The sequence below is a fragment of the Lepidochelys kempii genome, chromosome 2, assembly GCF_965140285.1.
Source record: "Lepidochelys kempii isolate rLepKem1 chromosome 2, rLepKem1.hap1, whole genome shotgun sequence".
NCBI lineage: Eukaryota > Metazoa > Chordata > Testudines > Cheloniidae > Lepidochelys > Lepidochelys kempii.
In genome coordinates, this window is record NC_136381.1 from 160,964,212 (window position 1) to 160,990,262 (window position 26,051).

The window sequence follows — 26,051 nt, forward strand, 5'->3', positions numbered from 1 at the left end:
TTATTTTCTTTGTTAGGCCTGTCCTGTAGTAGGTAACTTCTGGGAACTCTTCTGGCTCTATCAATCTGTTTCTTTACTTCTGCAGGTGGGTATTGTAGTTGTAAGAAAGCTTGACAGAGATCTTGTAGGTGTTTGTCTCTGTCTGAGGGGACTGAGGTAAAAAAAGGACTGAAGGTAAAAAATCCATTACAATCTACATACCACACAGACTATGCTGACAGCTTATGCCACACGCTCTCAAAGAAACTGCGGAATCACCTGATCAACATCCTCTACAGCAAACAGGGAAAGATTAAGAATGAGCTCTCAAAAATGGATACTCTCTTAAAAAACCAACCTTCCACACACACTTCCTCGTGGCTGGATTTTACTAAAACTAGACAAGCCATTTACAACGCACACTTTGCTTCTCTACAAAAGAAAAAGGACACTAAACTTTCTAAACTACTACATGCTACAAGGGGCCACAGCAATGGTTCCCTCAACCCACCTAGCAATATTGTTAACCTATCCAACTATACTCTCAGCCCAGCAGAAGGAGCTGTTCTATCTCGGGGCCTCTCCTTCTGCCCCTCCACCCCCACGAACATGATACAGTTCTGTGGTGACCTAGAATCCTATTTTCGACGTCTCCGACTCAAGGAATATTTCCAAAATACCTCTGAACAGCATACTAATCCACAGAGGTCTCCCAACCAACACTACAGAAAGAGGGATTCTAGGTGGACTCCTCCTGAAGGTCGAAACAGCAGACTGGACTTCTACATAGAGTGCTTCCGCCGACGTGCACGGGCTGAAATTGTGGAAAAGCAGCATCACTTGCCCCATAACCTCAGCCATGCGGAACGCAATGCCATCCACAGCCTCAGAAACAACTCTGACATCATAATCAAAAAGGCTGACAAAGGAGGTGCTGTTGTCATCATGAATAGGTCGGAATATGAACAAGAGGCTGCTCGGCAGCTCTCCAACACGAGTTTCTACAAGCCATTACCCTCTGATCCCACTGAGAGTTACCAAAAGCAACTACAGCATTTGCTCAAGAAACTTCCTGAAAAAGCACAAGATCAAATCCGCACAGACACACCCCTGGAACCCCGACCTGGGATATTCTATCTACTACCCAAGATCCATAAACCTGGAAATCCTGGGCGCCCCATCATCTCAGGCATTGGCACCCTGACAGCAGGATTGTCTGGCTATGTAGACTCCCTCCTCAGGCCCTACGCTACCAGCACTCCCAGCTACCTTCGAGACACCACTGACTTCCTGAGGAAACTACAATCCATCGGTGATCTTCCTGATAACACCATCCTGGCCACTATGGATGTAGAAGCCCTCTACACCAACATTCCACACAAAGATGGACTACAAGCCGTCAAGAACACTATCCCCGATAATGTCACGGCTAACCTGGTGGCTGAACTTTGTGACTTTGTCCTTACCCATAACTATTTCACATTTGGGGACAATGTATACCTTCAGATCAGCGGCACTGCTATGGGTACCTGCATGGCCCCACAGTATGCCAACATTTTTATGGCTGATTTAGAACAACGCTTCCTCAGCTCTCGTCCCCTAAAGCCCCTACTCTACTTGCGCTATATTGATGACATCTTCATCATCTGGACCCATGGAAAAGAAGCCCTTGAGGAATTCCACCATGATTTCAACAATTTCCATCCCACCACCAACCTCAGCCTGGTCCAGTCCACACAAGAGATCCACTTCCTGGACACTACAGTGCTAATAAACAATGGTCACATAAACACCACCCTATACCGGAAACCTACTGACCGCTATTCCTACCTGCATTCCTCCAGCTTTCACCCTGACCACACCACACGATCCATCGTCTACAGCCAAGCTCTGCGATACAACCGCATTTGCTCCAACCCCTCAGACAGAGACAAACACCTACAAGATCTCTGTCAAGCTTTCTTACAACTACAATACCCACCTGCAGAAGTAAAGAAACAGATTGATAGAGCCAGAAGAGTTCCCAGAAGTTACCTACTACAGGACAGGCCTAACAAAGAAAATAACAGAACGCCACTAGCCGTCACCTTCAGCCCCCAACTAAAACCCCTCCAACGCATTATTAAGGATCTACAACCTATCCTAAAGGATGACCCAACACTCTCACAAATCTTGGGAGACAGGCCAGTCCTTGCCTACAGACAGCCCCACAACCTGAAGCAAATACTCACCAACAACCACATACCACACAACAGAACCACTAACCCAGGAACTTATCCTTGCAACAAAGCCCGTTTCCAACTGTGCCCACATATCTATTCAGGGGACACCATCACAGGGCCTAATAACATCAGCCACACTATCAGAGGCTCGTTCACCTGCACATCCACCAATGTGATATATGCCATCATGTGCCAGCAATGCCCCTCTGCCATGTACATTGGTCAAACTGGACAGTCTCTACGTAAAAGAATAAATGGACACAAATCAGATGTCAAGAATTATAACATTCATAAACCAGTCGGAGAACACTTCAATCTCTCTGGTCACGCGATCACAGACATGAAGGTCGCTATCTTAAAACAAAAAAACTTCAAATCCAGACTCCAGCGAGAAACTGCTGAATTGGAATTCATTTGCAAATTGGATACTATTAATTTAGGCTTAAATAGAGACTTGGAGTGGCTAAGTCATTATGCAAGGTAGCCTGTTTCCTCTTGTTTTTTCCTACCCCCCCCCCCCCAGATGTTCTGGTTTAACTTGGATTTTAACTTGAAGAGTGGTCAGTTTGGATGAGCTATTACCAGCAGGAGAGTGAGTTTGTGTGTGTATGGGGGTGGGGGGGATGTGAGAACCTGGATTTATGCAGGAAATAGCCCAGCTTAATTGTCATGCACATTGTGTAAAGAGTTATCACTTTGGATGGGCTATCACCAGCAGGAGAGTGAATTTGTGTGGGGGGGTGGAGGGTGAGAAAACCTGGATTTGTGCTGGAAATCACTTTAGATAAGCTATTACCAGCAGGACAGTGGGGTGGGAATAGGTATTGTTTCATATTCTCTGTGTATATATAAAGCCTGCTGCAGTTTCCACGATATGCATCTGAAGAAGTGAGCTGTAGCTCACGAAAGCTTATGCTCTAATAAATTGGTTAGTCTCTAAGGTGCCACAAGTCCTCCTTTTCTTTTTGCGAAAAAGTAAAGTGTATCAGTTCCTGATTGCTTAATAAGATGATGTAGCTGACAGGCAAATGTTCACTTTTAATGTGGTGTGCAGAGCATTTGAAGGCTATTCTGACTACAAAACTAGAAATTCTTAATGTTATAATCTTTTCATCCTTTTTGCTACTTCATTAATTTGCTCTGGAATGACTCATTATTGGGACATTTCCCATCCAGGGAACTACATGGTATATTCCCACATTATCTTTCCAGATTGTGAAGGTCACTTTTTTTCTCTTCCCAAAAGAGTTCTGGAATTATTTGAACAAACGTATGCAACCGAATAAATCAGGTGTTTTCCCTTCTAAATCCGAAAGTAATTGAAAATACAATTTAAAGCAATCTACCTCTAGTTAAGGAACAATACTCATCTGGGAGTATTCTATTGTGTTTATAGAGTATTCTATTCTAGAGTTCTATTGTGGGTAAATTAACTTTTGTGGCTGTAGTGAAGGGAGATCCATCTAGCTACTTTGGGTGGAAGACAATGCAAGAATGAAGAAATGGAACTATAGTTAAATGTAGATGACATTTAAAAGTACTTCATGTTAAAAAGTCAATAGTTTAATGTCCTAAGAGGATAATGAGGAAGCCATTACAATTATAATTGATTCAACCTCAGATTGAAAACAATATGGGGAATTTTTAGAACCAAGAAAGAAGTACTTCATATTATATCAAACTTTGGCATTCTTAAACTGGATGAAAAGCCATTAGCACCATTGTCTTGAAAAGTTTGATCTCTGAAAAAAAAATTATATTGTACCTGCATTGAAAGGATTGATTCCTCTCCTCAATCCCTTTTTCTCTGTCTGCATTGTGGATTCCTTGGTAAGTGGCTGACTAACAGCAAGCATTCTTGGTTACTGGCAGAGAAGAATGTCAACTTCCAGGCAAACTGTTAATCACTGTAAAATGTTTATGCCTCACAATCCACTCTCTGCTTTCTTCTTTGACTCACTTGATTAAATCTGGGCCTACACTAAAAAGTTAGGTCAACCCAGCTACATCACTCAGGGGTGTGGAAAAATCTAACCCCCTGAGCAACATCATTAAGCCAACCTAACCTCCAGGGTAGACCGTGCTAGGTTGATGGAAGAATTCTTCTGTCTACATGGCTACCACTTCTCAGGGATGTGGATTAACTTCAGTGATGGGAGAACCCCTCGAATCGTTGTAGAGCGTATCTACACTGAAGCACTACAGTAGCGCAGCTACAGCACGGCAGACGTGCCACTGCACAGTTTCTAGTGAAGATGTAGCCTTGCTGTAGAATTGAATCTCAAAGATACTAACACCAGAGTTACGGACTTACTGGTCAACCAGACACCCTGTGGAACCAGACATCATCAATCAAGCAGCAGTGCAGACCAAAAAAAAAGCAAATACTGTACTGCCTTGGGGCTTTAGCCCTGGGGCTCAAGGCTTCCACCACGGTGAGATTGGGCTTGCAGCTGCATGTTTGGGGGGGAGTTCAGGGCTTCTGACCCTTTGGAGCCCTGGGGCCCAGGAGCTTGGGTCTTAAGCCCCGCAGGGGGCATAAAGTCTCAGGGCTTCAGCCACAAGGGGTTGGGGCTATAGTCGCAAGGATTGAGGGTCAGGCCTCCAGGTGCAGGTGGGGAGCTCGGGACTCAGGGCTTTAGACTGGGGAGAGCACTGGGGCTTGGAGCTTTAGCCCCATGGCTCCGGTCCCGGCTTCAGCCCCTCTGGGGCACTGGACTCAGAGCTTTCACTACGAGGAGAGCACCAGTTTCAGTCCCAGCACTCCTCCCCGTAGCTGATGCCCCAAGCCCTAACTGAAGCTGAGAGCAGAGCAGTGGGGAGCCCCAGCGTCCCGTTTCCCGCCCCCCCCCCCCCGGGCTGAAGCCAGGAATGGAGCCACGGAGCTGAATCCCCAAGCCCCAGCTCTCCCCCCAGGTCTAAAGCCCTTAGTCCCGGTGCTCCCATGGGACAGAAGGCCAGAGCCCTGGTGCCCCAAGGGTCAGAAACCCCGATCCTGTTGTGGCTGTCCTTTAAGATTTTTTCTTTGCCTTTTTGCATTTTTTCCCTTCTTTGTTCATCATTTTCAGTTCTCTCCATTACAACTATTTTCCCTTCTTTCTTTCCCTCTTTTTTTGGTCTTTCTTAAAACACCCACACACCTCAGCACACTGCCTCTTCCCTTTTTCCATGCTGGAACTGCAGCTTTTCCATTTTGCTTATGTTCTGTCTTCCATTTCACTATTTTCTTTCCCCCTTATCTGATTGTGTCTTTCACACTCCCACTTCTTAGTTTCAGTCTTCTTAACATATGTGCAACATGCCTCAGGTGGTACGTGACCATGATGCATCACCAAATTTGGTCCGCTGGTTGTTCTCTTGTTTCTCTCCCCACCTACCCAGATCACCCTTTTCTTCCTGCAGATTTCCCCTTTTTGTCTTTCTCTCCCTCTTGGTTTTGCCAGTCTCACCGTTTCTTTTCATCATCTATTATTTCTGCCTGCAAATGCGATATGCCATTAGCCCATTTCTCTTCCTCAGTCTGTCAGCTGTTCCCCATTCAGCCTGAAACATGTAAACCAAGGCAGGGAGGAAAGTGCTAATCCGGACGACTTGTTCCCAGTCCTGTTTTTTGACAGCACAAACAACATTGGGTGAACAGACATTGATTAGCGAAGCTCTGCAACACCAACAGATATAGGTGGGGGAACAATTAAGATTAGGTTGAAAGGATGGGCAGATTTCTAGCATCTAGACTTCATTCTGATGCTGCTGGGTGCCTCCAGAACAGAATATCTGTTTTTGCTAGCAACAAGCAAACATGAGTGATTTTGTTCTGCTTCTAGCAGGCCTCTCCCAGAGAGATTTTGGCTCCACAGGATCCTTGCTCAGACAGCCTTGCTTTGGCCTTAGATCTGCCGAGTCCTAAAGAGCACTCGTGAAGAACAGAGGAGAAATTCCAAAGCCCACTGCCGAGTCCAGTATAGGGAGGATTCTAGCAGATCTTCACACAATCAGGGAGTGTTCACAGCATGCATGGCACACCTAAATCCTGCCACTTTCTGTGGCTGCAGGGGCAGGAATAGGATTTGCCCCTACGTGTGGCGCCTGTGGGTGTTGGAGATCAAAGGACCTGTCCACACCATCTTACTTTGAAAATTGCTGATGGGGAGGCAGGAATAAAGTTGCTAACTCCCTGGTAGAATCTGATCACTTCTCCCCTGTGGAACAAGAAGAAGCTTGTATGAATCTAACAAAAAATGCATAACTCATCAGTTGTGTTTATAGTTCAGTAAAACCAATGATGTGTAATACAGGAACAGCCCTCATATATGGTATTTAATATTAATCTTCAGTTTCCATGTATGATGATGGAGCAAAACTAACGTTATGAAGCATTTTTACTCAATACCAATTGAAACTTACACCTATTTTTTGCTATTTTAATCATTCTGCTCTCTTTTATGTGTGTGACATTTTACATCATCTTTCTAAAAGTCCATATTTCTAAATATTTTCAAAATCTTGCTAAAAGTCCGATTGTAAAGCTCGGATGCATCAAACATATCAAGTTATGGCTGCTTGGTAAATATAGATGCCAAAGTATTAGAAACTTTTGCATAGCTGTTAATGGGCTGTGTGAACTGTTACTCTCATCTTCATTCTGAAGCCACTAGAACAATTTTAGATCTGAATCCTCTGACATAGCTTCTGATACCAAGGGCAAGACTTTGTTAGGAGAATAACTTTGTCTTTGCTGCACGATGAATTCAGTCTCCCTGAGATTAGAAATGTTCTACTGAAGGTGTTGGATAAACTGACATTTTTTTTCTTTGGTTGTGAAACAGGCTGATACATGTATTCCAAAACTGAATGAAGGTGATCAGATAGTGTTAATCAATGGTCGAGACATCTCAGAGCATACTCATGACCAAGTGGTAATGTTTATAAAAGCCAGCAGAGAACTGCACACAAGAGAGCTTGCACTTCTGGTCAGGCGGAAAGGTAACTGCACTAAGGATTTTAAATGTAATTGAGACTGTCATGCCTTTAAATTGTGGCTTTTTCCCCCTTGCAATTTAATATATTAATAATCAAGAGTTATTCTGTGAATGGGTCTGTACTGAAATAGAGTGGTAGCATTTGAGATCGTCTCTCTTCTTGATTACTAACACAAATGTTTGAGCCAATAGTCTTATACATTCAAGTGAGGAACACTTCAACTCAGAATACTTTTTTTTGCATCATACAACTGCAGTTTTGTGAGGTTTTAGTCAAAGTGAAGAGTATTGACCCAAGTGGGTGAATATTCTGAGAAAACTAAACAATACTAATTTTAAATAGAAAATATGGCAGCAAGTTTCTGCTTAATTTTAATTTTTTCAATGGTACAAATAAATAGTTTCTTGCACAAAAACATTTTGATAAACATTTTAAAATAGAGTGCCATTTTCTAAAACTTCTATTCCAGATGTGGAAATAACACTAAATTCTCCCCACCACAAGCATACAGTGAAAAATGTAATTTACAACAAATCCAGAAAGCTCATTTTGTCATTCTTGAAATGGGCATATTTATAAGTTTTGTTCTAAATTTCAATAGGTGAAATTCATGGGTTTCTTTCTGTGGTGGTGACCTGTTTGCCTCCTCAAAAATTGATGCGATAGGGTTGCTGGTGTACCATTAGATTAAGCTTTTGAAATCTGGATGCCTAGTATCTTACCCATATTTAGGCACCTAAATCATTGGTCTCGTTTTTCAAAGGAGTTGAACACCTGCCACTCTTACGGATTTGTGCAGAACTGGGGTTGGTCAGCATGTGTAAAACTATGGCCAAATTTATTTAGATGCCTCAGTTTGGGGTTAGTAGCCTAACTTGCAGCATCAAGGAGGATTGAAAATGTCCATTATACTCAAGTAAGTTTTAACATAAGTAAAGATTGCTACTGGATGCATATAAAAAGTCTATATTTGCCTATCTGTCTTTCAGTTGCTAAACCCTTGGTTGAGACCAAGTCAGAAGATGAAGCAGATTCCCAGAATTTTCTAGAATCCATTATTCGCACGTATTCAGAGTACGGTGACACACTAGAGGAGTCTATGGAACAACTGAAGAAAGGTCTGGAAAGCGGGACAGTACTCATTCAATTTGAGGTAGGTAACATTAAATTCAGTTACCTGGTGGTTCTGACTGAGGAGTGATTTTAAGGCATTTGGACATTTATCGCTCCCATTCAACCCCATCTCAACAGGTTTAATACATCCCCCTCTCTCTCATGCTCACTCTTACACTCTCAACCATATTGGGGAACCGTGAGTTATTGGTCTTGCATGAAACACTATGTGTTAAAAAAAAAAAAATCGGTGTTTAAGGTTTTTAGTTCAACCACCAGAGGCGCCTCCCACCCCCTCCCTTCATCTTAATTTTATGAATTCTCTTCATGCCAAAAACAAAGTTTTCTGACAGAAGTCATACCAGTCTGCACTTGATAGTTTCCTGTGTCACACAATGAAAATGCAGGATTATCCTTTATGAAAGCACGTAACAGTTTATCACTGTCCAGTCCCAGCATCTGGCAGTCTGAGGCTTGGGAACACCCAAAGCATGGGGCTGCATCTTGGCCAGTAGCCATTAATGGACCTATCCTCCATAAACTTATCTAATTATTTTTTTAACCCAGTTATACTTTTGGCCTTCACAACATCCCCTGGCAGTGAGTTCCACAGGTGGACTGTGGGAAGAAGTACTTTCTTCTGTTTGTTTTAAATCTGCTGTCTATTAATTTCATTTGGTGATCCTTGGTTCTTGTGTTTATGTGAAGGGGTAAATAACACTTCCTTATTCACTTTCTCCACACCCTTCATGATTTTTCAGGCCTCTATCCATAGCCCCTCTTAGTCTTCTCTTTTCTAAACTGCCCACTTCCAATCTTTTTAATCTCTCCTCCTATGGGAACTGTTCCATACCCCTCATCATTTTTGCTGCCTTTCTCTGTTCTTCAGTTGTTCTTCAATGCTTTTCTTGTGGCAAGGTAATTCAGTGAACCAAACCTGGGTCTGTAAGTCCCTCTTGCTCTCAGGGCCTCAAACTCTCATTTATAGTGATTTATGATGTCCTCTTTTCCCCCCAATACGTGTGGGCCATTAATGTCAAATTCCCCAGATACAGAGTAGCCCACTCTGCAGCCCAGAAGCTTGACGAGCAAAGGGATCTTTTTTTTCCCTCTAACTGCTCAAATTTTGTTTCTTCCCTCCCTTGTCCCCATGCATAGCAAAAGATTTTATGGCAACGCATTCCTGCTGAGGTGTGGGTTCTGACCTGTTGCATAAAACACTTCATGATTTAGGTCCCTATTCCTGAATTATGCTCTGGGATCTAAGATTTCATTTTTAAAAGCTATTTTTCTATCCCTTCTGGTTATGAAATTAACTTTATAAACATGAACAGATTGTAAATAATGCTGCAATGATTTTCTGAGTCTGCTCACTGTCTTAAACAGTAACTCCAAGAAATGTGAACTGCCCCATGCATCTGAATATGTTGTTAATTGTGAAATCTGAGTCCTGGTCTACACTGGGGGGGGAAGTGTCAATCTAAGTTACGCAACTTCAGCTATGTGAATAACGAAGCTGAAGTTGACGTACTTAGATCAATTTACCGCGCTGTCTTCGCTGTGGTAAGTCGATGGCTGACGCTCCCCTGTCGACTCTGCTTCCACTTCTCGCTCCTGTGGAGTACCGGAGTTGGCAGGAGAGCACTCGGCAGTCGATTTATTACGTCTAGATTAGACGCGATAAATTGACACCCCCTCCTGCTGGATCACTACCCGTCAATCCTGTGGGTAATGTAGGCAAGCCCGAAAGGTGCAAGTTTAAATATCAAATTTAACTAGTTTGCTGTTGATCATTAACAGAATTAACCTGCTGGTGAGTTTATCTCACAGACTCAAATTGCTTTCCAGCCCCTACCCAGGTGCCAAAACCTCAAGCTTATCACCTGACAACTTTTATGTTCATTTGCTGATACAAAAAATATGCAGCACAGTGAGAACTTAAACTGTGGGGACAGCATAAAATAAGATCAATTTAATATAAAAATGAATAAAATAGGGGCTACAGTGCTGATTGTATTGTTCATTTTCTTACTGAAATCAATCAACACCTCTATTTTTAAAAATGAATTGAACTCTTCCTAAACTCTCAATCAGCTGCACCAAAGTGATGAAGAAACCTGGAGACCTTGCCACAAAATTTAAGGGCAAATTACCTTGCCATTCAAGGGATTTTGTATATAATGTTTGCAGTTGTCCCAAAAGATTTCAAGTTTCTTACCATCCCTTCATCTTTTTAGATCCCTTCGTAGTATTTCTCTATCCCTTTTGGAGTTTCCAACTGCACTCAATGTAGCAACCTCTGTAAATTTCATTAATAAGTTTATCCCCTTTTTTGAGATCACTGACGATCATGTTAAATAAAACAATAAAAAGGACTTTTTCCTTCTCTTATCCCAGTAGATACTTGCCCAACTCAGTCAACATTGTTCATCTTTACCCCTTTTCCAGTTTTTGACATTTTTCAGTCTATGCGTCCATTCATACATCCAAGCTAATAAGACAGAGGTGAGCACACTATCTCTAAGGCTATGTAAACACTGCACTCTTCTTTCAGCAGTGTGTAGAGTATATACTCAGGGTAGCCCCATTAGCATGGGTGTAAGGAGCAGTGTAGACAATGAGGCACAGCTTACCTGGGTACAGACACGCCTAAAAGGTGTGAATGTATACCCAAGTATGTACCCTGTATGGCTCTCTACTCTCACCCAAGCTGTGCCATCCCAACTCCACTGCTATTTTTACTTTGTAGTGTCCCACTGCCTCTCAGCTGCTGGAGCCATTCCCCACCACGGGGAAAGACTCTGTCGGCTCTCCACGTCTAGAGCCTTTCCCCACTGCAGGTAAGGAAAGACTCCAGCAGTGGGGAAAGTCTCCGCCAGCTCCCCACTGCCAGATTTTTCTTCTGCTGCCTCCTTCCTGTCAGAGCCTTTCACTAACATGTGTAGCTACAGTGTGGCTGCAGCTTGCTTTTTGTTTGGCGTGTCCTGCGTGGATACAACATTTATTTCCACAGATATAAAACAGACACCAGGCTCACCAGCAGCTGTCCCTGGTCACACTAGTGTGTGCAAGTGGCTCACAAGCTCGCACACAGGAATCCCTTCTGCGCAGCAGCATGTGTCTCCTGTCTGGGAGCTTGCGAGCCACTTTCACATGCTACTGTGACCAGGGAGAGCTGCCAGTGATCCTGGTGCCCACCCAGTGGGCAGGGCTGGGGGCAGTACAGCCACACCAAAGGAGCTCCCTGGGCTGGGTGCTGGCTCCTGTGAGTGGCGGCCTGACATGCTGCTGCTTTTGTCACTGCGGTTTCTGGTAGAGCCCTGCAGTTCTGCAGATATCCACATCGGCAGATATAAATGTTGTATCCGCACAGGGCTCTACACATATCTTACACTCCACTGAAAAATGGTGTGTAGTGGAGACATAGCCCTAGTAAGTGGACTACCTCATTTGCACTAGCTGAATTTTATTATCTCTAGAGATAGAGAGAGAGCATTGCATTATTCCAAGAAAACAGTAATTGCCAGAGTCAGTTTTCCATTTTTGAAAAACAATCCCACATATGTTTACTTCAGACTTCTGGTAGTTCCCTAGTTCTCCAGGAATTTTTTGGAAATAGTCAGTGGTTCCTTAGCCAGTTCCTTAATTCTAGGATGCAAAGTAATTAGTTTATATCATAGACTTAATAACCTATTAAAATTCAGTTTTAAAAGTGTTTTTGAATTATGGGCTCATAAAACACCTTTAAAATATAAAATTTCTTATGAGAAGCTCTATATGTTTCTCCAGAGTTGTGGGGAGGGGAGATGGAGAAGAAAAAATTTGTAAAACTGTCCTTTGATATGTTCAGTATGTGGTGGAACAAGGGGAATGTGGAGTTTGCAGTGGCAACCATTGCTAATAGGCTTTGGTTTCTTATAATAGCTAAGCAGATCTTCAAATACGATGTGATAAAACAGAAAGCCATTCATTTACCTGCTGTGCTTAGAAATTCTCTCTGGTGAGTGGACTTTAACATAATACATTTTAAGCCGGGAAGGACTCTGAAAACTCTGAGCTGAGATCTTGACATTAATAATATCTTTGTCTTCCACTAAAAGCACAAATCGCTAATCAAACCAAAAACTGAATCTAAATTTTAATTGATGCAAGTATTTAAAAAATGTACTAACTAGGTCTCTTCCCATGTGAGTTTTTCTCCTGCTTATGCTGTTCAAACTGAAAATGTGTAGCAAACTATGATACTGAGTATCAGGATTCAGTTAACCTTATAGAGGAACTAATTTTCAACACGTTCTCTTGGTAACCACAGATTTTTATGTAAAAAGATATTCTGTCAGCATCCTGTTGCTTTTACTCTATTTGTGTATGGAATCTTACACTAAAGCCTATATTGTTTTAAAATGGCAAGATACATTAAGCTCTTTGGAAGAATTAAAATTCCCCAAAATTCTTCAAGATTTATTAGGGATTAGATTCTTAAACCTTCTTTTACTTCAAAAAGGTAAAAGTAGAGTTGAGGGTGGGGGATGGAAATATATGAACATAATAATTTAAATATGTATTGTGTGTATATATACATCGTGCTTTGTAAACAGATCTTCATTTTAAGATAAGTTAATTCTGTTGATTTGAAGGAAATAAAGACTTACGCTTGAGCTGTTCTCTTGTTCTGCCAAGTAATGACAGGGTGAAAATTTTAAGACCTTCAGGCCTGAAAGTTTGTGATCTGTTTTCTTTATAAATAATTCTCAGTATCTCTACAACATTGAAGAGAACATAAAGATGAAATAAGACTATGGCCCCTGTAAAACAGAATATTTCAATATCCTTTACAGGAAGCGGGTTTTTTTAAGATCACAGTAAAAGATAGTAAGTGGGCTTGGCCTTAATAATACTGTAATAATACTTAATAGAACTGCGAAGGAAGATAAATTGATAATCATAAAAGGTATAAGCTAATTAAGTTATACATTTCTTAGGATCTTGAAAAATTGTTTCTCTCATATTATATTAGGGCTGTCAATTAATTGCATGAGTTAATTGCGATTAACTCAAAAAAATTAATCACGATTAATCACAGTTTTAATCGCACTGTTAAATAATAGAATACCAATTGAAATGTATTAACTATTTTTGGATTTTTTCTACATTTTCAAATATATTTAAATTATAACCACAGAATAAAGAGCGTACATTGCTCACACTATATTATTTTTACTACACATATTTGCACTGTAAAAATGATAAACAAAAGAAACAGTATTTTTCAGGTTTCAGAGTAACAGCCGTGTTAGTCTGTATTCGCAAAAAGAAAAGGAGTACTTGTGGCACCTTAGAGACTAACCAATTTATTTGAGCATGAGCTTTCGTGAGCTACAGCTCACTTCATCGGATGCATACCCTGGAAACTGCAGCAGACTTTATATACACACAGAGAGTATGAAACAATACCTCATACAAGTGCTGTAGTGCAATATCTTTATCGTGAAAGTGCAACTTACAAATGTAGAATTTTTTTATTACATAACTGCAATCAAAAACAAAACAATGTAAACTTTAGAGCCTAAAATCCACTTAGTCCTACTTCTTGTTCAGCCAATCGCTAAGACAACCACGTTGTTTACATTTACGGGAGATAATGCTGCAGCTTCTTATTTACAATTTCAGAGTAACAGCCATGTTAGTCTGTCTTTGCAAAAAGAAAAGGAGTACTTGTGGCACCTTAGAGACTAACCAATTTATTTGAGCATGAGCTTTCGTGAGCTACAGCTCACTTCATCAGATGCATCCGATGAAGTGAGCTGTAGCTCATGAAAGCTCATGCTCAAATAAATTGGTTAGTCTCTAAAGTGCCACAAGTACTCCTTTTCTTATTTACAATGTCACCTAAAAGTGAGAACGGCCATTTGCATGGGACTTTTGTAGCCAGCATTGCAAGGTCTTTACATGCCAGATATGCTAAACATTCGTATGTCCCTTCATGCTTCAGCCACCATTCCAGAGGACATGCTTCCATGCTGATGACGCTCATTAAAAAAAATGTGTTAATTAAATTTGTGACTGAACTCCTTGGGTGAGAATTGTATGTTTCCGGCTCTATTTTACCCGCGTTCTGCAATGTATTTCATGTTATAGCAGTCTCGGATGATGACTCAGCACGTTGTTCATTTTAAGAACACTTTCACTGCAGATTTGACAAAACGCAAAGAAGGTACCAAAGTGAGATTTCTAAAGATAGCTGCAGCACTTGACCCAAGGTTTAAGAATCTGAAGTGCCTTCCAAAATATGAGAGGGATGAGGTGTGGAGGATGCTTTCAGAAGTCTTAAAAAGCAACACTCCGATGTGGAAACTACAGAACCCGAAACAACAAAAAAGAAAATCAACCTTTTGCTGGTGGCATTTGACTCGGATAATGAAAATGAACATGCATCGGTCCGCAGTGCTTTGGATTGTTATCGAGCAGAACCCATAATCAGCATGGACGCATGCCCTCTGGAATGGTGGTTGAAGCATAAATGGACATATGAATCTTTAACGTGTCTGGAATGTAAATATTGTGCGATGTTGGCTACAACAGTGCCATGAGAACACCTGTTCTTACTTTTAGATGACACTGAACAAGAAGCGGGCAGCATTATCTTCTGCAAATGTAAACAACCTTGTTTGTCTGATCAATTGACTGAACAAGAAATAGGACTGAGTGAACCTATAAGCGCTAAAGTTTTACATTTTTTTATTTTTGAATGCAGGTTTTTTTGGTACATAATTTTACATGCGTAAGTTCAACTTCCATGATAAAGAGATCGCACTACAGTACTTGTGTGAGGTGAATTGAAAAATACTGTTTATTTTGTTTTTTACAGTGCAAATATTAGTAATAAAAAAATAAGTGAGCACTGTCCACTTTGTATTGTGTTGCAATTGAAATCAATGTATTTGAAAATGTAGAAAACATCCAAACAATTTAAATAAATAATATTCTATTATTGTTTAACAGTGCAATTAATCGTGCTTAATTTTTTAATCACTTGACAGCCCCTATCTATCTATCTAGCTAGCTATCTATATTAGTCACTTGACATATATATGTTGCAAAATGAAGCTCTTGTATGTTAAGACATACCAAAACTATAGTCACATCACAGTCATAACATTTGGGGGGGTGGGGGGGAGTTAAAAATTTAATTACGTAGTCACATAAAAATTTTCCCTGCAGTAGACTCTGTACCTTGGTCAATTCATTCCCTTGCCTCATTGTCTGCATGTCATCCATATAGGCCCAGTGTGTTTTCATTTACACCATTATAAATTCATATTTATTCCAGATAGACTCCGTTCCAAAATAACACACACATCTGCAAGACCCCGTTTAATTCACTGTTCCTTGAGGCCTCTATCCAACAAAGTATTTAAGCATTTAAATGAGGGTTCTTCCGTTGCAATGTGCTTGTGTATTTCTAGTCATATGTGTTAATGATATACATGAGTACAATGCCCCCAAGAGAGATGATAAAAAGATTGTCAAGTTACATAGAGATTCGAAAAGTGCTTTGAGGATTCTGAGGGCATCTGGTGTGTGCATTAGTAAGACTATAAGACATGGTTACCAGAGGTTATGACCCCATACTCCTCAATATAGATCTGAAGTAGGGTTGATTTGTTGTCACGGACACAATTAAAGAAGTCCATCCTTTCTTTTGCACCCAGCATTTCAGAATTTTTTTCATTCTGTCTCCCTGAAATAACTTTGCTTGTTCTTCCATGTTGGTTGTTCAGCACCATTCTCTTGTCTCTTTACACATCTCTTTTTCACAGCACACTGGACACCTGTTCTATTGTTTAGCAAAAACTTAATTAATAAATTCCATATTCGAGTGTGTTACATTCGAAAAGCATGTTTTATGGTATTTGCATAGGTCTAATGTGAATGGACTGTTGTTAATATCCTGCTATTAAGCTGTTTTTTAAAAGCCACTTCAGAATTTCACAGCTAAAATGCAGTAGACTTTGCCCCCCCACCATTCACACCCACCCCCAAAGTCCGTGGAAAATAGCAGTTTTAGTCTAGTAAGTTAACATGTGCATGAATATGTATTACCATTCATTCTGGGAAGTGCCAGTCTTCAGTAGTTACTTCTCTTCTGCTTTTTATTGCCGTCTTCTTTCTTCCTCTCTTTCTAATCCAACATTCTGCAATATTTATCATAAGACATGGGAACAGTCAATGACTCTCACACATTTCCTTGATTTTTTTCGGACATTCATGTACAGAAGATGATGGACTAGCAATAATAGTAGGGTTTTTGTTCTTGTGTTTTTGGAATTTAAATATCACCCTCACTTTAATTTTGTAGGCAGTGAAAAAAAGATGGCTTTCACATTGCATAGTTGCTTTACATAAGTTTCTTTTAAAAGAATATGCATTTACATGTGGATCTATTTAGTGTCTATAGTGTTTTTTGCATAAGCAAATTCTTCAAAATGTTACCTCTTTCATATCTGTTTTGTAGCAACTTTATAGAAAGAAGCCAGGGCTGGCTGTTACGTGTGCAAAAATACCTCAAAATATGGACAAAAATCGATACAAAGATGTTCTACCTTGTGAGTACTAAGTACAAAATTTGACTGTTTTCTTTTATCCTCTAAATAATGCTTTACATGTTATAAAACCACCACATTGAGTTTTGCCATTACTGAATTTATTATATAATCAAAGTTGTGTAATTGTGCATCCATGTTACATTCTAAAACACTTCTATGCTTTGTTCATGTGCCTGTGATGACTTGGTTATTTGATCGAATGAAAGGAGGTGATAATAAAGCATGCCACCCAATTGTTAATTTTTTTTAATATTTTAATTTTTTTTTTTTACAGATGACGCCACACGGATAATATTGCAGGGAAACGAAGATTACATAAATGCAAACTATGTGAATGTAAGTTATATAGGCATCCATATTAATTATAGAAAGAAATGAATAATATTACAGCAAAGTTATTTATTTATTCATTTATTTATTTAATTTTAAAAAGCCTAACATTTTGTTCACTAACTTTAGGAGCTCATAAGTAGCTTAAAGTGCTTCATTAGGAATGCAAATATTTAACCATTAGCAGATGTGCAGGGTTATTTTTAATCAGTAAAAACGGTCAGACAGTTTCATATATATTGCATCAATTTTAAGATCAGTAATTTTGTGGGGTTTAGTAATTAGTATTTGTCTAATAATGTATATCTAGGATTACAGGCACCTGCTGCTGAGGCATTGCACTGTGGTGGGAAAAGGCTGTAGCAGGAGGAGGCTCCGGGGAGGCCACATAACACTACATTGCTAAAAACAGCAGTGTAGCCCTGGGAGGCACTGCTTGGGCATGTAGAGAGCAGTATAGGTTATATTTCCTGGGGGATTCAGGTGTATAGGACAGTTGACTATACTCTACTCTCTTACACGATGCCTCACCATCTACACTGCTATTTATAACTGTGCTGGCTGGGTGTGCAGTGTCTGCACCCTATGTTTCTCAGTAAGTGTAGACTCACTTTAAAAAGAATGAATGTTTCCCTCCTCTCACTTGTCTGCATTTTTTCAGCATATTCTCAAGAGGGCTTGAGGCCTGACTGCCACTTAGAAACATGTGGGTGATGGTGTGCCAGCCAGACCAGTAGCTGGTCCCCAAACCTAGCATTCTCTTAAACATAAGATTTCAGAAATACCTTACTGCTTTGTATTCTAGAGGGAAAGGCTCTTTATGTCTCCTTCCTACATTATTAAATTTACTCACTCATTAAAGGGATGGATATTTCCTTTAACCTTAAAAAGAAGCCTCCCTTAATGTGTTACTCAGTGTGAGGGCCAAGAGCTACAGTCTGACCCAAGTATGCTTTGGTATTCAAAAACTTAAGGGTAGTTCAGAAGCTTCCCAAGACATCAATAAATTAGAACTTTATCTCAAACACTACAAGCCCTACATATTGATACTTTCACTTTTTTGCCATCAATGCAACACACACTAAGTATTTTCTAAATGATACCTTTATTTTAGGGTATGTCTACACTGCAGTCAGAAATTTGATTTGCATCTTGTGTAAACACTCCTGCACTAGATTTAATCTAAATGGAGCGATAAAAATAGCAGTGAAGCTGTGACAACATGGGCTTCAGTATCGGTTAGAAATGCAAGTATGTGCCCAGGATTTCCAGGCAGGCTTGCACAGCCTGTGCTGAAGACTGTGCTGCCATGAACAACCACACAAGTTGCAGGTGGTCCCTCTTGGAGTCAACATTACACATCAATTTACTGGAACTATAAGCAGTCTGCAACGCATGCTCACATTTTTTACCTCTGATCAGGAGCAAGACCCTCAAGGTACTGAAAGACAACATCACTTGCATGTTTTATATAAATTGTCAAGGGGGAGCAAGGTCACATTCTCTTTGCCCTGAAGCACTGAGATAATGAAACTGGTGCATCCATCATAACATCAACATATCAGCTACCTGTCTACCAGGATGTCAAAACACCACAGCAGATGCACTAAGCAGAAAATTCTCTGATGATCACAAGTGGGAAATAAATACCATGGTCTGACAGAATATATTCAGACATTGGGGTTTCCCAAGTATAAACCTTTTTGCTACAGCCCAGAATGCCAAGTGTCCACAGTTCTGCTCAAGAATAGGATTGGGCTCCCAATCTCTAGGACAGTGGTTCTTAACCTTTACTGCAGCCTGCACCCCTTTGGTTCTCAAAATATGTTCTCTTGTCCCTTATCAAAAATCGTTGAAGTAGGTCAGTTCTTTAAACCTAGATATATTTTTGTTTGTATATTACAGTAATCATTAAAGTCTAATGTTAATAAATACATAGGTTTGATGAAACAAAGTAGTTGTACTTACGTGCCTGTGCTTAATTTGTGTTTTCAGTTATTTACCTTCTAAAAAAATCTGGCATGTCTCGCACCCATAGAAAGGGCATCTTGTACCCCGGGTTAAGAACCACTGCTTTAGGAGATGCTTTCCTCATCAAGTGGGATGTGCGTCTGCTTGCCCGCTACCTCCTTAATATCCAGAGTAATACACAAGATGAAGGCCAAACAATCCGTAGTCCTCTTGATAACTCCTACACTGCCCAGACAAACTTGGTTCCCTTACCTGTTGCAGATGGTGGTATGCCCACCACTCAATCTTCCTCTTCTTCCATATCTCTGGTCTCAGGATGCAGGCCGGTTCATCATCTGAACCTAGAGATCCTCCACCTGAAGGTATGGTTCCTCCATGGTCTCAGGACAATGAAATGACCTATTCAGAAGGTGTAAGGGACATACTATTAAATAGCAGAAGGTCGACTACACATTATGTTTACCTGCACAAATGGAAGAGATTCCACATACAGTACCAGAACCGGCAAGCCATAGCTATTACCTCCCCCTTGCCACTGGTACTAGATTACATACTGGAGCTAAAGAAATCTGGACTATCATCGAGCTCACTTAGAGTACACCTTGCAGCCATCGCAGCTTTCCATCACAAAGTTCATGGCTTCTCAGTTTTCACCCATCTTATCACTAAATGGTTCCTTAGGGGTATTTGAAACCTTTATCCTGAAATACAAGTTCCCACTCCACCCTGGGACCTTAACCTAGTACTACTCTGTCTCATTGGTCCCCCATTCGAACCCATGGAAACATGTTCACTTATGCACCTATCGATGAAGGTGGTCTTCATCGTCACCATCACATCGGCACAATGTGTAGGAGAACTAGGGACTCTCATGGCATACCCCCCATATACAATTTTCTTCAAAGACAAGGTCACTTTAAGACCACACCCTACATTTGTACCCAAAATACCTTCCTCATTCCACCTGAATCAACATATCCACCTCCCATCTTTTTTCCCTAAACCTCACGAGAACAAACGAGAGGCAATGTTCCACACTCTAGATGTCAGACGGGCATTAGCATTCCATCCTGAAAGGACTAAACCTTCAGAAAGTCACCCAAGCTATTTCTTTCTGTTACGGAAAGGTCTAAAGGATCAGCCATATCTAAGCAGAGGATTTCCAGGCGCGTTCACCGTTACTACTGCCAACATGATCTGCAGCCCCCACCAGGAACTTGAACACACTCCATCAGATCGGTCTTCACTTCAATAGCCTTCCTGAACAATGTGTCCATCATGAACATCTGTAAAGTAGCCACCTGGTCATCAGCTCACCCCTTCACAGAGCACTATGCAATTGAGCAAGGCTCAACCTCAGATGCTTTATTATAGGACTAACTATTTTATCATCCCTTGCAGATCAAACTCCTAAGACCCATCCTTCCAGCTAGGGATTCACCTAAAGTGGAGCACCCACAGGGACTGCTCGAAGAAGAGAGGATTACTCACCTTGTGCAGTAACTGAGGTTCTTTGACATGTGTGTCCCTGTGGGTGCTCTGCTACCTGCCCTCCTTCCCTCTGCTTCAGAGTTCAGACAAGCACTCTAGGTGGAGAAGGAAGTGAGGGAGGTTTGGCCACAGCGCTGTACAGCTGCCAGGGGGTGCCACGAGACCAGGGGAGCATATGTGCAGCCCAAATAGGCAGTGCTACTGAGAATCTCCGGTCACGGGGATGCAGACTCACCTTAAGTGCAGCACCAACAGGGACACACATCTGAAAGTATCTCAGTAACTGCACAAGGTGAGTAACTTCTCTCATCTCTTATTTAGAGCCCATCATTATATACATGTAGTTGGGATTATTTTTTCCAATGTACTTTACATTGCACTTACGAACGATTAATTTCATCTGCAGTTTTGTTGCCCCATCACCCAGTTATGAGATCCCTTTGTAACTCTTTGCAGTCTGCTTTACATGTGACTATCCTGAGTAATTTTGTATTTGCAAACTTTGCCACCTCACCGTTCACCACTTTTTCCAGATCATTTTAGAATATGATGAATAGAACTGGTCTCAGAACAGATCCTTGGGGGACCCTGCTATTTACCTCTCCCCACTGTGAAAACTGACAATTTATGATGGTCCTATGATTTGTTTCCTATTTTTTAACCAGTGACTGATCCATGAGAGAACCCTTCCTCTTATCCCATGGCTTCTTACTTTGCTTAAGAACCTTTGGTGAGGGACCTTGTCAAAGGCTTTCTGAAAATCAAAGTATGCTATATTGACTGGATTACCTTTGTTGATGTGTTTGTTGACACCCACAAGGAATTCCAATTGATTGGTGAGGCATGACTTCATTTTACAAAAGTCACGTTGACTGTTCCCCAACAAATCGTGTGTATCTATGTGTCTGATCATTCTGTTCTTTACTATAGATTTTAGTAATTTGCCTGATACTGAATCTAGGCTCACTAGGGTGTAATTGCCATGATCGCTTCTGGAACCCTTTCTAAAAATCAGCATCGCATTAGCTTCCTTCCAGTCATATGGTACATATGCTTGTTCAGCAATAGATTACATATTACAGTTAGTGTTTCTGTAATTTCATATTTGAGATCCTTCAAAACTCCTCGATGAATAACATCTGGTCTGGGTGACTTTTATACTGTTTAATTTACTAATTTGTTCTAAACCCTCTTTTATTGACACATCTGTGTGAGACAGTACTTCAGGTTTATCGCCTAAAAGGATATCTCTGATGTGGGTATCTCCCCTACATCCTCTGCAGTGAAGACTGATGGGAAGAATTCATTTAGTGTCCCTACAATGGCCTTGTCTTCCTTGAGTGCTCCTTTGACACCTTGGTTAGCTAGTGGCTCTACTATTTCTTCAGCAGTCTTCCTGCTTCTGGTGTTCTTAAAAGAATTCTTACTATTAATTTTTACATCTCTAGGAAGTCGCTTCTCAAATTCTTTCTTGTTGTGCCTTATTCTGTTTTTACACTTAGCCTGCCAGAGTTTGTGCACCTTCCTATTATCCTCACTAGGAGCTGACTTCCAAATTTTAAAGGATCCCAATTTGCTTCTAATGGCTCCCATTACTTTGCTGTTTAGCCATGGTGGCATTCTTTTGATCCTCTTACTGTCTTTTCTGATATGGAGTATACAGTTAGTCTGAACCTCTATTATGGTGTTTTTCAATAGTCCCCATGCTGTTATTTTTAATTTCCATCTAACGGGCATCCTCATTTTTGTGTAGTTTTCTCTTTTTTAAAGTTAAAGGTGACTGGGGTGGGCTTTTTTGGTATTATCCCCCCTAAAAGGATGTTAAATTTAGTTACATTATGGTCACTATTACTGAGCGGTTCAGCTGTAGTTACTTCTTGAACCAGATCATGTGCTCCACCTAGGACTGTAAATCAAGACAAATCATCTGTGCATCACGCTCTGAGGTGACATTTACCCAGTCAATATGAGGATAGTTGAAATCACCTGGTATTATTACATTTTCTGCTTTCATAGACCCTCTAAGCTCCCTAAGTTTTACAGTTACTGACACCATCCTGGTCTGGTGGTCAGTAGTATATGCATACTGCTATACTCATTTTATTCAAGCATGGAATTTCTGTTCATAGAGATTTTGTACAGTTGTTTCCTGTAAGATTTTTACCTCATTTGACTCTGCATTCTTTAATGCCACTCCCCCACTGCATGACCTACTCTGTCATTCCTTGTTTCTTTTCTTTTTTTCCCTGTGGTATTACTGTGTCCCATTGATTATCCTCATTCCACTAATTTTGTATGGTGCCTATTATATCCAATATCCTTATTTAATGCCAGGTACTTTAGTTCACCCATTTTGGTAGCATTTGCACTTGTAGCATTTGTATATAAGCACTTGTACATTTTGTCAATATTCAGTTGCTTGCCTTCATATTTAAATGGGACTCTCTTGTTTAATTGTTACTCATTAGTACCTACCTATACTTTACTAACTTCTTTCCTATCCTCTTTACTAGTATAAAGAGTGCCCCCTTTAATAAATTCATCCTTAATGGATGTCTCTATCGGAATTGTGTGCTCCCTGACATCTGTTGGCTTTCACCCAGCTCTTAGTTTAAAAAAAATCCTCTGCAATTTTTTTAATTTTACATGCCAGCAGTCTGGTTTCATTTGGTTTAGGTGGATTCCATCCCCACTGTATAGGTCACTCCTTCCCCAGAAGGTTTCTCGGTTCCTAATAAATTTAAATCCCTCCTCCCTACACCATTGTCTCATCCACACAGTGAGTCTTACTGGTCCTGCATGGAACTGGAAGCATGTCAAAGAATTCTACTTTGAAGGTCCTGGACTTTAATTTCTTACCCAGCAATCTAAATTTCATCTCCAGGATCTCTGTTACTTCATGTACCATGACCATTGGTTTCTCCCCAGTGCTATCTATAAATCTGTCTAAATGTCTTGTGAGATCTGTTATCTTTGCCTGTTTTAGGCAATTCACCATGTGGTCTCCTGTTCATCACACAGTCCAACTTATCTATCTTTCTAATAATTGAGTCCCCCACTAGCATTGTCTGTCTCTTTTTAATGACTGGGGTCCCTGCCCCAGAAGGATATTCCTTTCCTTTCAATACTGGTCTGTCCTTTGCAAATAAGAATGTGATGATGTTTTTGGAAAAGTGCCCCTGTGGGTACTCCACTGTAGGTGTATGTGTCCCTGCGCTGCTGCTAAGAGAATTTTGGTAACAGTGTCCTTTAGGCCCGCCCATGCACTGCCCTGGCCCTCGTGGTCTGCCACAAGGCTAACCAGCGTTGCCCGGGTGAAACCTCCTCAGTTCTTTTTCAACTGCCCCTGGCTATAAATGGAGTTGTTCATAAGTAGATGGTTACCTTCTATAGAATTGCTAATAGTTTATCTAATCTTTTAGAGCTCCATTTTCTTTTTTCACTCCTTTATATTCTGTTTGTTTATTTAGCTAAAAAAAACCCCAACAACACAACTTTGTTTCTTTGACCCCCTAGCCCCTGCATCTGGGGACACCCCTGGACAGGGTATGCCCAGTTCATTAGGCTTCAAGAAGTGTCTGAATTGCAAAGAATCTATCCCAGTGACTGACATTTGCAGTGCGTCCGCTGTATGGGAGAGAGCCACATTCCACAGCAGTGTGGGTTTTTGCCAACAATTGAAACCCAGATCCAGAAAAGATAGAGAACTGAGATTCCAGCTCCTCTTAATGGAAGGGGCCCTCCAGCTACCCTCGGAGCCATGCCAATTCTCCAGACAGTAGGAATCCTCACCACAACCCTCTACATCTAAGAGAGGGGAGCCTAAGAAGCCAACCACAAGCCACTCTCACAAGGCCTCTAAGAAAAGAGCCATAAGTTCCCACAGCGAGCCCCAACCGAGCCAAAAATGATATCCGGCTCGCTTGGTATCATTGGTACTGATGGCATTGAAGCCATCTAAATCCAGTACCAAGGGCTTTGCACGGTACCACCCCGACAGAAAGTGTTGGGCTGCCGAAAGACCTGATGGGCACAGGCCAGGAATAATTGGTATTGTCTCGGTATGAGAAAATTTAGAGAATCCACTCCAGTACCACCGTCAGCATATCAAACACCAGCAGACTGTGTGATTAGGATCGCCAGCTCTGGTGCAGACATCTCAGCACCACCAAATGCTACGGATACTGACGACTGCAACACCACTGGACTTCTGGTAGGTGACAGACCTTTCAACTGTACCCTCTGACCCCCAGGCTCCTTGGTATGGGCATCTGTGTTACCAACCTCCAGGGCCTTTCCTACCCTCTCAGTGCCCTTACTGGGACCCCTGGCTAGCGCACAGATACTGTGCCTCTCCTGGCTCTAGCATGGCCTATCAGCAGTAGTCCATGAGACGCCTTCCTTCGGCCGCCACATTGAGGGCATCCGAGCACCGCTACACTGTTAAGAGAGGAACAAAAGGCTGAAGTTGAGGAGGAGATTACCTCCCAGACCAACTTCTGATCTTCATCACCAGACAAGATAGTGATGCCGCCTCCTCCATCGTTAGCAGATGACTTCATGCTTTTCTAGGAGCTAGCTCAGAGGGTGGCAGATGCATTACAATTACCATTACAAGAGATGACCAAACCACACCATAAACTATTGGACATTCTACACATCTTTGCATAGTCCAAAGTAGCCCTCCCTATTAACGAGGCCCTCTTGGAGCCTGCCAAACTCAGATGGCAGACTCCGGCATTGTTCCTATCAACGTGCAAGAGGGCCACTAGAAAACATTACATGCCGGCGAAAGGCACAGAATTTCTCTTCTCCCAGCTGCCCCCCAATTTTATCACTGTGGATGCTGTGAATTCAAGAAGACCATCATCATCATCTGAAATCCACACCCTGTGACTGGGATTGGAAGCACCTCGATCTTTTTGGGAGAAAAATATACTTCTCAGCCACTCTACAGTTCCGTATAGCAAACTATCAAGCCTTAATGGCAAAATATGATTACATCAACTACTCAAAACTCAATTCCTTTATTGAGTAGCCCCCAGATTCTCACAAGGATTAATTCAAAGCCATTATTAACAAAGGCCAACTAGTGGCAAAGACATCACTCCAGTCTGCACTCAATGCAGCTGATGTGGCGGAACATTCCATTTCCACTTCGTTAATGATCAGACGAGTCTCTTGGCTGCACTTACTTGGTTTCCACAAAAATGTGCAAACAACCACAGAGGACTTTCCCTTTGAAGGTACAAAGTTCTTTGCGGAAAAGACAGACGCTTCCCTCCACACCCTAAAATATTCCACGGCTACTCTTCAATTGCTCGGAATCTGCACCCTGGGTAGAAGAGAAAGTATAGTC

General features: G+C 41.3%; 1 protein-coding gene across 8 annotated transcripts in view; it reads left to right on the forward strand.

The window, feature by feature from the left end:
• PTPN3 (protein tyrosine phosphatase non-receptor type 3) overlaps positions 1-26,051 on the forward strand; it is a 278,122-nt gene that overhangs the window by 212,192 nt on the left and 39,879 nt on the right. For all 8 annotated transcript variants that reach the window (XM_073332642.2, XM_073332646.2, XM_073332643.2 and 5 more), the window contains 4 exons: positions 7,028-7,184; positions 8,171-8,334; positions 16,810-16,900; positions 17,175-17,236. In XM_073332642.2, coding sequence (XP_073188743.1) covers positions 7,028-7,184; positions 8,171-8,334; positions 16,810-16,900; positions 17,175-17,236 — 474 coding nt within the window. The remainder of the gene's footprint in view (positions 1-7,027; positions 7,185-8,170; positions 8,335-16,809; positions 16,901-17,174; positions 17,237-26,051) is intronic.